At 34.8% G+C, this 15,566-nt stretch overlaps 1 protein-coding gene across 1 annotated transcript in view; it reads right to left on the bottom strand.

Moving 5' to 3' along the window:
* Positions 1 to 543: 543 nt before the first annotated feature.
* LOC138692578 (syntenin-1-like) overlaps positions 544 to 15,566 on the bottom strand; it is a 29,370-nt gene continuing 14,347 nt past the window's right edge. The window contains exons 5-7 of the mRNA XM_069815574.1: positions 14,111 to 14,346; positions 11,615 to 11,878; positions 544 to 2,379 (exon numbers count right to left, since the gene is read on the bottom strand). Coding sequence (XP_069671675.1) covers positions 2,325 to 2,379; positions 11,615 to 11,878; positions 14,111 to 14,346 — 555 coding nt within the window. The 3' untranslated portion in view covers positions 544 to 2,324. The remainder of the gene's footprint in view (positions 2,380 to 11,614; positions 11,879 to 14,110; positions 14,347 to 15,566) is intronic.

Here is a 15,566-nt window from a genome sequence, read left to right as displayed (position 1 = left end):
ACAGACGTATATCACGACCTGCTGGAGCATAGTAAACACAGAAAACATTTTATAGCAACAATGTTGAAGAAAGATATTTTCGTTTTCCGAAGTTGCCGTCATTAAATAGAAACCAACATGGAGATTTCATTGCAACTAATTAGAAATTCGTCTTTCAGGTATGTAATAAACGATCTTCGCACAAAATAATGTACGATACACGAGCGGTATGTTTGTTTTCATGTTCTCGGAAATTAAAAAAGCTCAACTACCTTTCGCTTTTTCAATCTTTTCCTCGACCATGAAAACGTCAACATACCGCTCTTGTAAGGTATATTACTATTGGAATCTGTGTACTTCACAAGCAGATTATGTACTCGTAAATGCTATAAACGAAACCTTAATGTTTTGATGTAAATTTCACACCATGTACAGTGTACAACAAAACACGGGAAACAAAGCAGACTCACACTGTCGAAATGTTAGCTCAAATCCTTGAAGAATGCTCGTTAGGTTCTGTATAAAACATGCACTATCATCCAGCGATTAAAGGTCTAACAATAATAAGGTCATTATCCATTTATTTTTAATATATATTTTTATAGGAAACAATACATTCTTGGAAGAAACAATGCTTAAAATGGTGTCATATTTAAATTTATGCACGACTAATTTAAATCTAATGTATTTTTTTAAACATCTGCAAAAAACATTTATCTTCGACTAACACAAAGTCACTGCTACTATTGTAAATAAAACTATATATATATAGCGCTTGCATAAAGATATGCGACAGACCCATGTCACCATTTAAAGCACTGTAAATGCATACATAAACTATAAGTACTCAAATTCTATCCCATCGACGGAAAATACAAAACAACTACATTACAAATGTTTGGTTTTAAATGGCGAATTACAAACAATGGCACAAAGAATGACACAAAAACAATTCTGTTACAATGAAGAGGTATATAATTATGCAAGGTGGGGGAAAAATAGTACACTGACATGACAAGGGGTGGTGTAAAAGTTGGTACTGCTGAATTAAATTCTCGTAAAAAAAAAAAAAAACAAACATAAGAGAGAAATATACCTCACGAAGGTTACATACATTATATCTATTGCACTTCAGTCAATTTCATCTGCACAATAAATATTGCACCTCCAATTCAATTCAATTCAATTCAATTCAACAGAGGTTTAGTGAATGAAACGTGTTCAACACATACAACAAATAATTAGTAACTGAAAGGTGCTAAACAAATTTAAAACAAACCGAAGTGTTAGAAAATGTTGTGCAATACATGTCATATATGAAATACAAATCTTGGTCTGGTGTTCAAGGCAGTTTTATACAATTTCCGACTTTCATTAAGACATTTTTACATTACAATTATGTTTGAAAGCAGTTTATTACGGTAATTTACGAAACTTCAGTGATTTTATAAACAGTGAAATTCTGTAAAGGTTTTAAGCAAAATTTGAAATTTTGAAATTAAAGGAAAAAGTAATACGGTAATGAATTGCCATGGTTATTATAATCTTAGCTTTGTGAGAACGACGATGCCAAAAGCTTTCCAGTGATCACAAAATTTTTACAAGATACTGAAGTACAAAGTAAGTACCGATAGATTTGTCTATTCCACTCCAAATGCCAGCAGCAATCCTCCCTTTCTCTGTCAGATATTACAGAATCTGGATGAAAAATAAGATATTCACGAAACTTTCTCCTAATATTGTCACTAAAAATACTATTTTACCCTATTTTAAGGCTCATTCTTGTTCACGGTATAATAATTAAAAGCTAATCAACGTACAATAAAATATACTGAAATGTATAGTAACCATTAATTATATAACTGGAGAATTACAAAATTAGACAATTTATTCCAGTTGTCGCTGTCTTCTCATATTCCCTGTAATATCATTAAAATAGGAGGCCTTTCAACTGCAAAAAAACTGCACGCTCAACAAACTTATAGCCTTCATGAATGCATGAAAAATAACGCTGCATTTATCCACACACAGTACAGATCCTAAAATTTCTCGATCACAACATTATCACCTGACAACTCTACTCTTTCTCTGTCTGTCGTATACAGTCATTTATAGTCAATACTGCTCTATTATGTAACATCTACTATGTAAATATCCTGCAGCATAACCCTGGACACTGTGTGTGTACATAGTATAAAAAAATATTGTTAAAAGTATCACATATATGTAACTAGATACTGTTATTTCTCAGGAAAAGAAGAAGAAAAGTATCTTTACGAGAAAATACATTTCATGTCCTCTCATTACTTTTCCAGCTTCCTGCATTCGGTCCATGCATCAACGAGTTACACATCTGGGATCGAGTGGTCCATGGCACCCTTGATCAGACTCGAAGCCATTCTGAAAAAATAAAATGTTACGAGATTCGAGACTTCAGGTTCTAAGACAGTTCCAGTAGTTATATATAGAGTGTAAATGGTATAAATACCGAAATTATGATACATGGTAGATGTCGTAATTCTAAACAAAAAAGTAATAATAGTTAGTTTGAATCTCAAATGATAATGATTTCTGAGTTAAATATTTTCAAAAATGGTAGTAGCTTAAATCAGAATTATGGCAAAAGACAATTGAATTCATGTTTAAGAAAACAAAGGAACAATCTGATGTTTTTATTGCCTGATAGCGTATAGCTATGGAGGAAATGGAGAATCAGAAAAGTTACAGTAAACCTCTAAAATGCTCTCTCAATTAATATCACTTAATAAAAGAATTGTATTCCAATGGATACCATCCCATTGTGGAATCCTGGGAAACGAGAATGCGGATGCACTAGCAAAGAAGGGAAGCACTGCTACTTACAGACCTGTTACTAAATCTACGTATTACTCTGTGAAAAGATTGATTAAATCTACATACTTAGACTTCAACAAACAAAATTTCATAATACAACCTCAAGGGAAAAAATGGAACTCTCTGCATCATAATCCACAGTTAATTCCCGATTTACCGCGAAAATCGTCTGTAGTTGCATTTAGATTGGCAACAGGTCATGATTGTTTGGCCAAACACCTGCATAGAATTGGAATATGTTGTTGTTGTTTTCTAATGCCAGGCGTTTGACAATAAAGTCATTTGACCTCTTGCACTTCAATATTTTTCAAAGATATTATCATGACCAGCCACTGAAGCACAGATTTTGAGATGTTCCGAATCCATTTCTTGGTTTGAGTTGCACAATGGGCAGTTAGGGGACTCATATATGACAATGATTTCTGAGTTCAATATTTTCAAAAATGGTAGTAGCTTAAATCAGAATTATGGCAAAAGACAATTGAATTTATTTATTTTATTTTATTGGGTTATTTTACGATGCTGCATCAACATCTAGGCAAAAAAGGATATCTGTCGGATACAGGGGGGAAAGCCATTAATCCTTCCCATTGAAGGCTTTAAGGAACCAACCTGGACAAATACCCAATGTCCCATCCCTACCTTCCCGTGGTGCAGCTGTTAGTAAGCATAATTTTACAAGCTGAACTAAAGGGAGGGGCTACTCATCCATTAGCACTGGTCAGCTTGATGAGTTATTGACTGAATTTGGTATAATTTTCCTCTATCCAATACCTAATTCCCTCTTTACCCTTTCCTATCCAGTCCTCTGACTGATCACTTACTTTCTTCGACCCCGACAGCATTATCAAAAAAACCAACTAAAGTGAGATTCAGAAATATAAACAGGGAATCATTAAATGATTTTGAAATAAATCTTAAAAATGAAACATGGGAATCAGTATACAGTCAAAGTGATATGAACAGTAAATTCAACGAGTTTCATAAAACATTTCTAAATATTTTTGAATCCAGTTTTCCTGTAAAGTATAAAAATGAAACAATATGTAACAATAGATGGATTACACAAGGTATTAAAATCTCATGCAAAACCAAGAGATCATTATACATACAGAGCAGAAATAGTAATGATACAAACTTAAAACAACACTATAAAAATTATTCAAAAATATTACACAAAGTAATTCAAAAAGCTAAAGAATTACACTATAATACAACAGTACAAAACTCTGATAATGAAATCAAAACAACTTGGAACATAATTAAAAAAGAAAGTGGACGATCAAAAAGTAAAGTAACAAACTATACCCTTATATCTAACAATACAAAAACGTCAGACCCAAATGAAATTGCAAACATATTTAACAAATATTTTCTTACAATAACTGATAACCTCAACATCCCCCAAGATAATGTTACTAACAGTTTAGATTCTTTAACACAATATTTTCCGACAAAATTCCCAAATATTCAAATATTTCCAACAAACAAACAAGCAAGAAATAATTGCAATTATTAAAAATCTAAAGTCAAAAAACTCCTCAGGGTATGATGAAATAACAAGCAAAATATTAAAAGCGAGTTCACATATTATAGCTGGATCATTAAGTTATTTGTGTAACTATTTAATGTTCAATGGTATATTTCCCGAGAGATTAAAATATTCAGTGGTTATTCCTATCTTCAAAAAGGGAGAAACAACGTCTCCAGAAAATTACAGACCCATATCACTTCTACCAGTCTTCTCCAAAATCTTTGAAAAAGTAATGTATAAAAGATTATATCATCATCTAGAAAGATACAACATTTTAGTCCCAGAACAATTTGGATTTAGGAAAAATAAAGGCACAGAAAATGCAACATTTAGTTTAACTGACAAAATTCTGGAGGCAGTAAATAAAAAATTACAAGTTGGAGGGATTTTCTGTGATTTATCCAAAGCATTTGACTGTATAAATCATAAAATGCTGCTAGATAAATTAGATTATTATGGAATTAAAGGTGTTGCACACCAATGGTTTCACTCATATCTCATAGATAGGAAACAGAAAGTTGAAATCAATACAACTATGAAATCTACATCGACATGGGGAACTATTAATAATGGAATTCCTCAAGGATCAATATTAGGTCCCCTACTTTTTCTAGTGTTTATAAATGATCTTGCCCCCCTTATAAAAGATGTAGGTCATCCCATATTATTTGCAGATGATACAAGTATAGTAATTACAGCCAATAACTCCAACACATTCCAATCTTCAACAGAGGAAATTCTCTTCAAAATATGTGACTGGTACTCAGTCAATAAATTAGTATTAAATTGTAACAAAACTAACATAATTCAATTTAAATCCTGTCCAAATTCAACGTCGCAAATTTCTAGCGCAATAATTAACAATAGATCACTATTAGAAACAACAACAACAACCAAATTACTTGGCTTAAAAATCGATAATGTGTTAAATTGGAAAAATCATATTAAAGAAATTACCCCCAAACTAAATTCAGCTTGTTTTGCTATTAGATCTATGCAAAAGATAGTAAATATCAATACCTTAAAAACAATATACTTTGCATACTTCCACTCGGTAATGAGTTTTGGAATAATATTCTGGGGAAATTCCACAGATAGTAACAATATATTTCTATTACAAAAAAGAGTAATTAGAATAATAGTAGGTGCCAAATCTAGGGAATCGTGTAGGACTATTTTCAAAAAACTACAAATAATGCCTATGGCTTGTCAGTATATCTTTTCATTAATAGTCTTCCTCGTATGTAATCGTGAAAACTTTGTAACTAATTCAACAGTTCATAGCATAAATACACGTCAAAAAAATGACTTTCATACTCCATCGGCAAGTCTATCGTGCTATCAGAAAGGAGTGCGTTATATGGCAGTAAAAATTTTTAATAGCCTCCCTATCGATATAAAAAATGAAACTCAAAACATAAAATTATTTAGGGCCAAATTAAAGAAGTACCTAATTTCTCACGCCTTCTATTCTGTAGGTGAATTCATGACATTCAATAACACTTCATGAAATTGATACTAAAACTATGTGTTGTACTAGTAGACTATATTGTAAATCTCGTCTGTATATATTTCATCTAGACTGTGACTATAAATTAAGATTTTATAATAGTATTAAGTTTTTTGACTTGTTCCATATTCTAGCTGTAAGCATGTATGAATACCATGGAATGTTAATAAATACAATACAATATAATTAGAGTATTCGAGGCCTAGGGGTTCATTTCCCTTTCCTTCCTCCTCTTTCTACCTTTCTGTTCCTAGTGCTGACCTGCTATGGCACTAAAATCGTCCTCCAGTGGCTTAAAGAGGGAAAGCTGGTGATCAACAAGATCTCCCAGCTAGGTCCAGTGGACCCGTCAACCAACAGCAGGTGTGGTCCTCCAGACATTCTGCGGGTTGTGTGTGAATGAAGTAGCCACCAAAACGTTAAAATATGGTGTTCACTTAAATCGGCTACAACTTGCCATTTAACTGCTCCAATATGAAATGAGTACCATTAAGGTAAAATTATCCGGAGGTAAAATAGTCCCCCAATCGGATCTCCGGGCGGGGACTACTTTAATAGTACAGAATCAACTAAACATCTTACAATGGAATGCTGGCGGTATAACATCAGCCAAGAATTGGAATATATCAGTCCCCTAACTGCCCATTGTGCAACTCAAACCAAGAAATGGATTCGGAACACCTCAAAATCTGTGCTTCAGTGGCTGACCATGATAATATCTTTGAAAAATATTGGAGTGCAAGAGGTCAAATGACTTTATTGTCAAATGCCTGGCATTAGAAAACAACAACAACAGTAAACCTCTGTTTTAACGTTCCTGTTTTTAAGGAATAACCTGTTAAGTCCCAACCAAATTACTATAAAAATAATGAAATTAATTCCTGCTTTTAAGGAAATCTGGTTTAAAGAAAATCCCACTTTTAAGGAAAATTTTTCAAGTGGATTTCGTAATAATGAAGCCTGAAATATTGACTCGACTTTCAATAATCAATAGTACTGACATATTCGATAGTGTATCTCAATCAATTCTATTATGGTAGTGAAGCATGGATATTAAGGCAGATGGATGAAAACAGAATAACAGCTAATGAAATGAGATTTAAGCGAAGAACAGCAGGGTAGTTATACAAAATTGGACCATAGACACAAAAAATAAATAATGGAAGAACTCTGGAACCAGTACTCCATTCCATACAGAAATATCAGAATTGAATGAGTCATTTGCGATGTATGAGATCCCATAGAACCTCAAAAGCTATGCTTCATTATTAACCTCATGGGAAGAGATCTCTGTCTGCACAACCGGAATTTGTGAGTGGCTCAGCCTAGAGTTAGGTTACCGCAATGTGATTTTGCTACAATCTATACTATATGATGTACTACTGTTACCTATGATTCTGAGGCAGTAAGTAGTCAGAAACGTTGAAAACTTTTCAGCCCCCTCAAATCACTGATACACCAAAAACAGAAGAAATGGCCACCAATTGGTAACTTGTAATGACATGCTTAATGAGAACAACAAAAGTACAATTGAAATGTTTATGACTAACATGAAAGAGTAAACTGAAAGTCTGTTAACTGTGTTTAGTACATAGTTATAGTCAGAAACCCTTCTTCAGTCTTCAGAAATTTCGACCTGATAACCATGCTTAGTTTCCTAGTCCTTTAATTTCGGAATATTGAATCTCCTAATATTAACTTGTTGCTCTACTCGCTTGGCTACTGATAGTCTTTCTTTTAATTTTCCAATTGCCAAATAATGATCGGAATAACAGTCTGCCCCTCTGAAGGATCGAATGTCTACTGTACTACTATGTCTTCGCTTATCTATCAAAATGTAGACAGTCTTTAAATTAAATCTGTCACTTTTAATAGAATTAATCCGGATCAGTCACAGTCTGAACAAATCTGAATATGAAGGTTGTACTTAACAATTTCCTCACTGAAATGCAGTCTTTCAATGAAATCTGTCATTTTCAATAGCATTTTTCTTAATCTGGATCAGTCCCAGTTTCTACAAATCTGGATATGAAGGCTAACTTAACAGTTTAGTAGTGTCTAATCATTCCACACTACTTAAACTGTTATTATCTTGGGTATGCTAATTCCGATTTCAAATATGTTTACGGCTATTGTTGCCTTACCAATTCCAAGAAAGGTAGTGAAAGTTTCAGAAGTACAGGCTTTCTGAATATGTAGTTAACAGTTCCGTATATATGACTGGGGGCTGCAAAAGGGTATCTGTCGAATACAGGGAGGGGGGGGGGGAGCCATTAATCATTCTCATTGATGGCTTTAAGGAACCAACCTGGACAAATACCCAATGTCCCATCCCCATCTTCCCATGGTGCAGCTGTTAGTAAGCATAATTTACAAGCTGAACTAAAGGGAGGGGCTACTCATCAATTAGCACTGGTCAGCTTAATTTTCCTCTATTCAATACCTAATTCCCTCTTTACCCTTTCCTATCCAGACTTCTGACTGAACTCTTACTTTCTTCAACCCCGATGGTATTAGAGCATTCGAGGCCTAGGGGTTCATTTCATTTTCCTTCGTACCCTTTCTACTTTTCTGTTCCTAGTGCTGACCTGCTATGGCACTAAAATCGTCCTCCAGTGGCTTAAGGAGGGAAAGCTGGTGAGCAACAAGATCTCCCAACTAGGTCCAGTGGACCCGTCAACCAACAGCAGATGTGATCCTCCAGAAATTCTGGGGGTTGTGTGTGGATGAAGTAGCCACCAAAACGTTAAAATATGGTGTTCACTTAAATCGGCTACAACTTTGCCATTTAACATATTGGAGTGCAAGAGGTCAAATGACTATTGTCAAATGTCGACAACAATCTGCACGATTACTTAAAGGAGCAGTCCGCGATAAAATTAAGTTGGCTTTAATCAATCACGTTTTTCAATCCAAGTAGAATGTAATTTGCTGCATGTCAATGCGAGGCATGGTTCTTGAGTTACTGACCCCGCACAAATACTTATGACGTCACAGCCACTGAACTGGTGTGATTGCGTAGTAGGCCGAGAACATCCCGAGTGCAGTGCTTTGTATTAAATAATCTTCTCGCGCCGTAATACACGTGAACAGAATTTCGGACTTAGTTGTGATTGAGTGAAGTTATATTTTGCTTTTCATTTAATTTTAAAACAGCGCATACCAACGTTGTGGTTTTATGTAGGGCTATTTTCTTTTATATAAACGATTTTGAACTACAGTAGACCAAACAGAAAAAATTGTATCGTAATACAGTTTAAAATGCCGCGGTGTTGTGATTTTTCGTGTTCAGAGGGAAGAACAAAAGCAGAACATGGAGAAGGGGTATCATTTCATGTATTTCCGAGCAAAGAAAAGTCACCGTAAATATTTAAAACATGGGCGAAGAAAATCAACAGAAAAGATTTTACACCATCGAAAACTGCTGTTGTGTGTTCTAATCATTTCCATGAAATTAATTTTGAAGAATTGTGTCTATTAAAAAGACGTTTAATGAAAGACAATAGAACTTCTATGAAAATGAAGAAAACTGCTGTCTCTTATTTTTGAAAGGAGAATCTCCCCAATATAGTTCTAATACTAAGCGCTCCTCTGCTTATAAATGAAAAAAGATCGTCGAAGAAGCAATAGCAATTTGCAGTGATGCACCTATAGCTGAAAATATTGACGTATGTGTAGTTCTCAATGAGGCTGAAAATTCACAGAAACCTAATATAAACAAAGCTGTGCAGTGTAAGATAGGTTGCGAGACGTTAAGAAATGTGTGTGGTGAATCAGGTGTGAGTGAGCCATAAACTGACTTAGACAGATCTTTTCAAATAGAAGAAGAAACTTCAAATTCTAATTCATCGGGTATAAGGTACAAATTGTTTGAAAATTTTTCAAAAACTTTACAACTATATTTCATCGGAAAGACAACATTTTATAAAATAATTTCAATATTCGTAGAACCAAAAGTAAGTGTAGTTATTTTCACATTCATGAACAACTTATCAATTCCCTAAAAGATAAAAACGTGCGAATCGCGGTGATGACCAATTTGACTCACCTGGTTACAGTGCAAAATATGTAACTTACAGTGTAATGGACCTCGATTCAGATAATCCTATAGACTTCATCATCTGCAAAAGGGCCTAATTGTAGGCAATCTTGAAAAAGCAGCATGCGAAAAAGTTCTAGATCGCCTAAAAGAAAAAATGAACATTACCCTCTCTTTGTCGGACCGCAATAGAGGAATTAGGAAATTCATGAGGACCAAATATGAAAGGTGGACCATCAATTTGACATTTGGCACATTGCAAAAAGCTTATCTAAAAACCTTAAAGCCGCCGCAAAAAACATAGCCTATGAGAAAATACAAATGTGGAAAGACAGCATCATAAATCACTCATGGTGGTTATGTGCTACATGTGAAGGTGATTATGACAACTTAGAAGACAGATTCATTTCTGTATTAAATCATATTTGTAATATACACGAACAGAGACATATAAAAAATGTGCACACATTCACCCATACAATAGCGAGAGGGAATGGATCGAACCTGGACCCAATGATTACAGTGCTCTGAAAAATGTTGTATGCAACCCTGCCCTTTAAAAGACTTAAAGCAGACTAATCAGTTTTGTTACACCAGCAAACTTGAATCATATCATAACGAGAGACTGGTTTACATTCCTAAGAGAAAACACTTTCCATATATTGGAATAGTAGCAAGAACCATGATTGTGATAGTGGGCCATAATTACAACGTGAAAAGAGATGTAAGTGGCTCCAGGCTCCAGTATCCTAATGTCACTAAACGATGGGTGGAAAAGAAAACGTATAGCAGGAAGGAAAACGCGTAGAAAGAAGATATACAGAGAAATGTGTTGGAAGTAGCTCGTGGTTATCCACAACTGCAATTCAATGATGCACATGTTTTAGAGTTCTCGGAAACATGGCCCCGGTGCCTAAATCGTGTGACTCAACAACTATGGTGCAATAGAATAATATAAACCATGTACTAATTTATTGCTGACGTGAGATAAACACGTATCTGTAGTCCCTTCATAACGAATATTTCACGTCTCACATACATTCACTCACTCAGTGAAGACGTTGACTTATGTGATAATTGATCAAAATATTAAACCTTTTCAGTTTGAACTCTTATCAGACCAAAGTCGTTCTAATCACAGAATGGAACAGAATGCATTGTACACGGGATTTAAAGTGGGATAGAGTTTGGGTAAGTTATTATTATTATTATTATTATTATTATTATTATTATTATTATTATTATTATTACTACTACTATTACTATTACAGTATATGCATGTGATAGGTCCTAAGTGAGTTAATAATAACTGACTGTAACATGAATTTGTATTTACTCGGTCTACACTCTATGTCAAACGGAACTACAATGCAGTATTATGAAGCGATCAGTGGTTATGACGTCAGAGCTTGCAGTAAGACCTTTAATATTTCACAAACTAAAAGGCGTAGAGAGATGAGACAAACGCCGTTAATCTAAGGATTACTTAGGTAAACATCCTATAATATAATCAAAATTTCGAATTTTATCGTGGACTGCTCCTTTAAGGGTTGACGATTTCCTTTCTAAAATGCCTGCTGTATTAAATTTAATCAGCCTTTCTTTCTATAAAATTTTGTTTAATTCAGATCAGTATATGGGAGGCTGTACTAATTCTTCACTAAAATGTTATGTTTAACCTATGGAAAACTGTACTCACTTCTTAACCATGTGGTCATATATGAAGGAAGGAATGACCGTAACAGTAATGATGGTGCCTCCTTCTTCAATTATAGCTGTAATATCCTTGTCTTTGATCCCAACAACATTCTGTCCATTCACTTCCAGAAGATGGTGCTCTGTGAGCAAGCCGTTACGGGCTGCAGAGGAATCCTTCACCAGACCAATTATCTTTCCGTTCTTGAATTGGAATCCAATGTGACCAACACTGTCCTTGTGCAGGGTTATGGTGCGTTCAAATGGCCTGTAAAGAAAATATTTGTCTCTAGTTACAGCTGTCAAAGAAAAGTAAAATACTGGTAATCAACTTCTTGTATCAAGGAGAAAAAAAAAAGTCCATAAATTTTACTATTCGTTATGAATGCATGATGTTCAGATTTAATGTGGTTTCCTAAAATTCTTATGATCAATTTCTTCTTCTATCAGATTTGGATACTAACACATTGCTAGTATTATTATATTTCATCCTTTATTCACCAAATAAGTCTGGCTCAAAAGGGTGTACACTTCTCGCCTGAGATATACAAGCATGAGTGACGTCATGCGGTGGGTAGAAGCAGTATTGTAAGATATGCTCGCACATGCACACATTCTGTTTTACAGTCGAAGCTAACGGCCGCTATGCTTTCAGATTCCAGCGACTAGTGTAGTAATAATACTGCTTTCAAGCATTACCAATAGTATGAAAAATACAACATATCTGCAAGAAAAAAATTATGCTAGCATGTGGTGAAGTACACAAGCATGAGGATATTTCCAAACTATAAGCAGAGCCCTGATTTAAAAGCATAATAAGTTAAGAGTGACACACTAGGTATAGATCTGAATGAAGATGGGGAGAGCAACGACGAATAGTTTCATGGTTGAGTTGTTTGGACTTTTTTCCATTGCTAATTTTCAAAAATTGTAGCACAATGTTTCGAAGAGTGGATCTCTCTTCGTGTCAGGTGAAAACCTACTGTGGGGATCGTTACAAACAGCTAGCCTGTCTGACTGATTTGTAATGATCTACTGTAAAAAATAAATTTTTAGTGCCTATAAATCTGGACTCGAGCACAGTGTCTTAAATTCAAACTCTCTTTATATCAAACATAATTTTACCACAGTCTAGTATATACAGTCACGAAGCTCAATATGTAGAGAATATGCATTCATAGATGCTGACTACTAAAATTGCTACTATCGCCTCATCACAGACAATGCGAAATAATACCGGAACAGTCTATTGTTCTTAAGGTACGGTCACACATCGCTACTTTTGCAGCGCAACTTTTGTACTGCAGCTGCAAAAGTTGCGTGTTGTGTTCACATGTAAGCCAAAAGTAGCGCGCTGCACGCTACTTTTCGTGCTGTGCAACCCAAGTACTGCAAAAGTTGCAACTGGAGGTTGCGAGACTGTTCACAAACAAGGCGCTACTTTTGCAGCCGCAGTCATGCTGCAGGTTTCCATCTTCGTGTTGACTTCTCAATATACATTTTGTGGTTATGTTCGCATTATTAAGAAACTCATGCGAAAGCTTCATTATCTATTATTTGCTTTTCTGTCTTATCTAGTATTCAGAAATTGACATTATGTTTACTATAAAGCTTTTAAAAACGCCTATATACTTAAATGATAACCAACAGTATATTCACGTAATCAATGTTGGCAACCCTCCTGTTTGGAACTACGCTACGGAAAATTTAAAAAATGAATTATATCGTCAGCAATTATGCTCAGACTGTGTTGTGTATTTGATAACTATTACAAATAATTTATTTTCATCACATTTAACATTAAAATATAACCAAACAATAAAAGTATCATTGGAACATTTGGGTGGTAACACTGGTTGCAACCGCAGCAAAAGTTTCAACAAAACCGATATCAAAAATGCTGCGGCTGCAACCCTGAGAACCCTGTTCACACGTCGCTACTTTTAAGCTGCATGCAGCATGGAAAAGTAGCAGGCAGCCGCTACTTTTCGGGTTGCACCGTTGTTCACACGTCGCAGTACAAGAGTTGCACAGTGTTTTGTACTGCAGCGCTGCAAAAGTAGAGACGTGTGACAGTAACTTTAGTACCCTCACAACTCAAGCTTCGTGATTGTATATACTAGACTGTGGTTTTACTTTATCTTAACATATAATTTGCAATGCTGAATAATAATAATAATAATAATACTAATAATAATAATAACAACAACAACAATAATAATATCGGTACATAAAATTTAAAATACCGATAATGTAAATTGTAAAAAATTTTAATAATAACCCCCTTTGACAAAATCCTTGACGCCACTGTTCTAGTTTCATTTCTCGCACTACCCATACGTAATTCTATATGTAAAGATATGCAGCATAGTAAAGCTATTGCACTGTTGACTGAGAACCCATGTGTGCAGTTTGAGGGAAAGTTCTGATATGAGCTTATTAATAGTTTCTTTGTAACCAAGAAAATTATTTAGTTCTCCATCATCATGCAAGCACTCACCTGTCTCTGACAACAACGGTAATTCCATTCACCGGGCTCTTACGGAACATACTGTGGACTTGATCCATGCTAAAACCAGCAACAGTAGTGCCATTGATCTGAAGAATCTGATCTCCAAACCGAAGACCTGCCAAGGCAGCTGGGGACCCCTTCATGACGAGGCACACGAACACCCCTTTGTTGATAGCCTGTACTCTTATGCCAATCTTTCCAGAGGCACCTTTACACAAGGTCAGCTGCAAAAGAAAATTAACTTAACTTGTTCTTCCCATATATTCTTCAAAAATGCTATTTCAGAAGTTATTAAATATTATTTCAGTTACACGTTTTTCTCAGTTTCTGTCTGATGCCTTTCCAATTCACTGTGGGCTAAAGCAAGGAGATTCATCTTTACTTTTTAACTTTGCTCTAGAATATGCCATTAGGAAAGTCCAGGAAAACAAAGAGGGATTGGACTTGAACAGGTTACATCACTTGCTTGTTTATGCTTAGGCGAAAATCCATGAACTACTAGGAAAAACACGGAAATTTTACTTGAAGCAAGTAAAGAGATAGGTTTGAAAGTAAAGCCCGAAAAAACAAAGTATATGATTATGTCTCGTGACCATAACATAGTACGAAATGGAAATATAAAAATTGGAAATTTATTCTTTGAAGAGGTGGAAAAATTCAAATATCTTGGAGCAACAGTAACAAATATAAACGACATTCAGAAGGAAATTAAATGCAGAATAAATATGAGAAATGAGTATTATTATTCGGTTAAGAAGCTTTTGTCATCCAGTCTGCTCTCAAAAAACCTGAAAGTTAAAATTTATAAAACAGTCCTGAATGGTTGTGAAATTTCGACTCTTACTTTGAGAGAGGAACAAAGGTGTTTGAGAATAAGGTATTTAGGAAAATATTTGTGGCTAAGAGGGATGAAGTTACAGGAGAATGGAGAAAGTGACACAAGACAGAACTGAAAGCATCGTATTCTTCACCTGACATAATTAGGAACATTAAATCCAGAAATGAATATAGAGTGTTAGTTGGGAGGCCAAAGGGAAAAAGACCTTTGGGGAGGCCGAGATGTAGATGGCAGAATAATATTAAAATGGATTTAAGGGAGGTGGAATATGATGGTAGAGACTGGATTAATCTTGCTCAGGATAGGGACCGATGGAAGGCTTATGTGAGAGTGACAATGAATCTCCGGGTTCTCTGAAAGCCATAAGTGTAAGTACACGTTTTTCTCACTTATTTGTTCTTTTCTTCAGACCCCCCATAAAACATATAGGCTAAATGGAGTTTTACTGTTTACTGTTCATTTTTCTTATGTCAAACTATAAAGCATTCAACAATGAAGAATTCAGGAAGGGGCAATTCAATAACCTACCTCATGTAAATTTATATATAGTAACTAGTAATATAGTAATAAGCTTATATAATAAGCTTCCCAGTCAATATTATAAGT

Source organism: Periplaneta americana, chromosome 17 (assembly GCF_040183065.1).
Source record: "Periplaneta americana isolate PAMFEO1 chromosome 17, P.americana_PAMFEO1_priV1, whole genome shotgun sequence".
Lineage (NCBI taxonomy): Eukaryota > Metazoa > Arthropoda > Insecta > Blattodea > Blattidae > Periplaneta > Periplaneta americana.
This window is presented reverse-complemented; position numbering and strand designations above follow the sequence as displayed.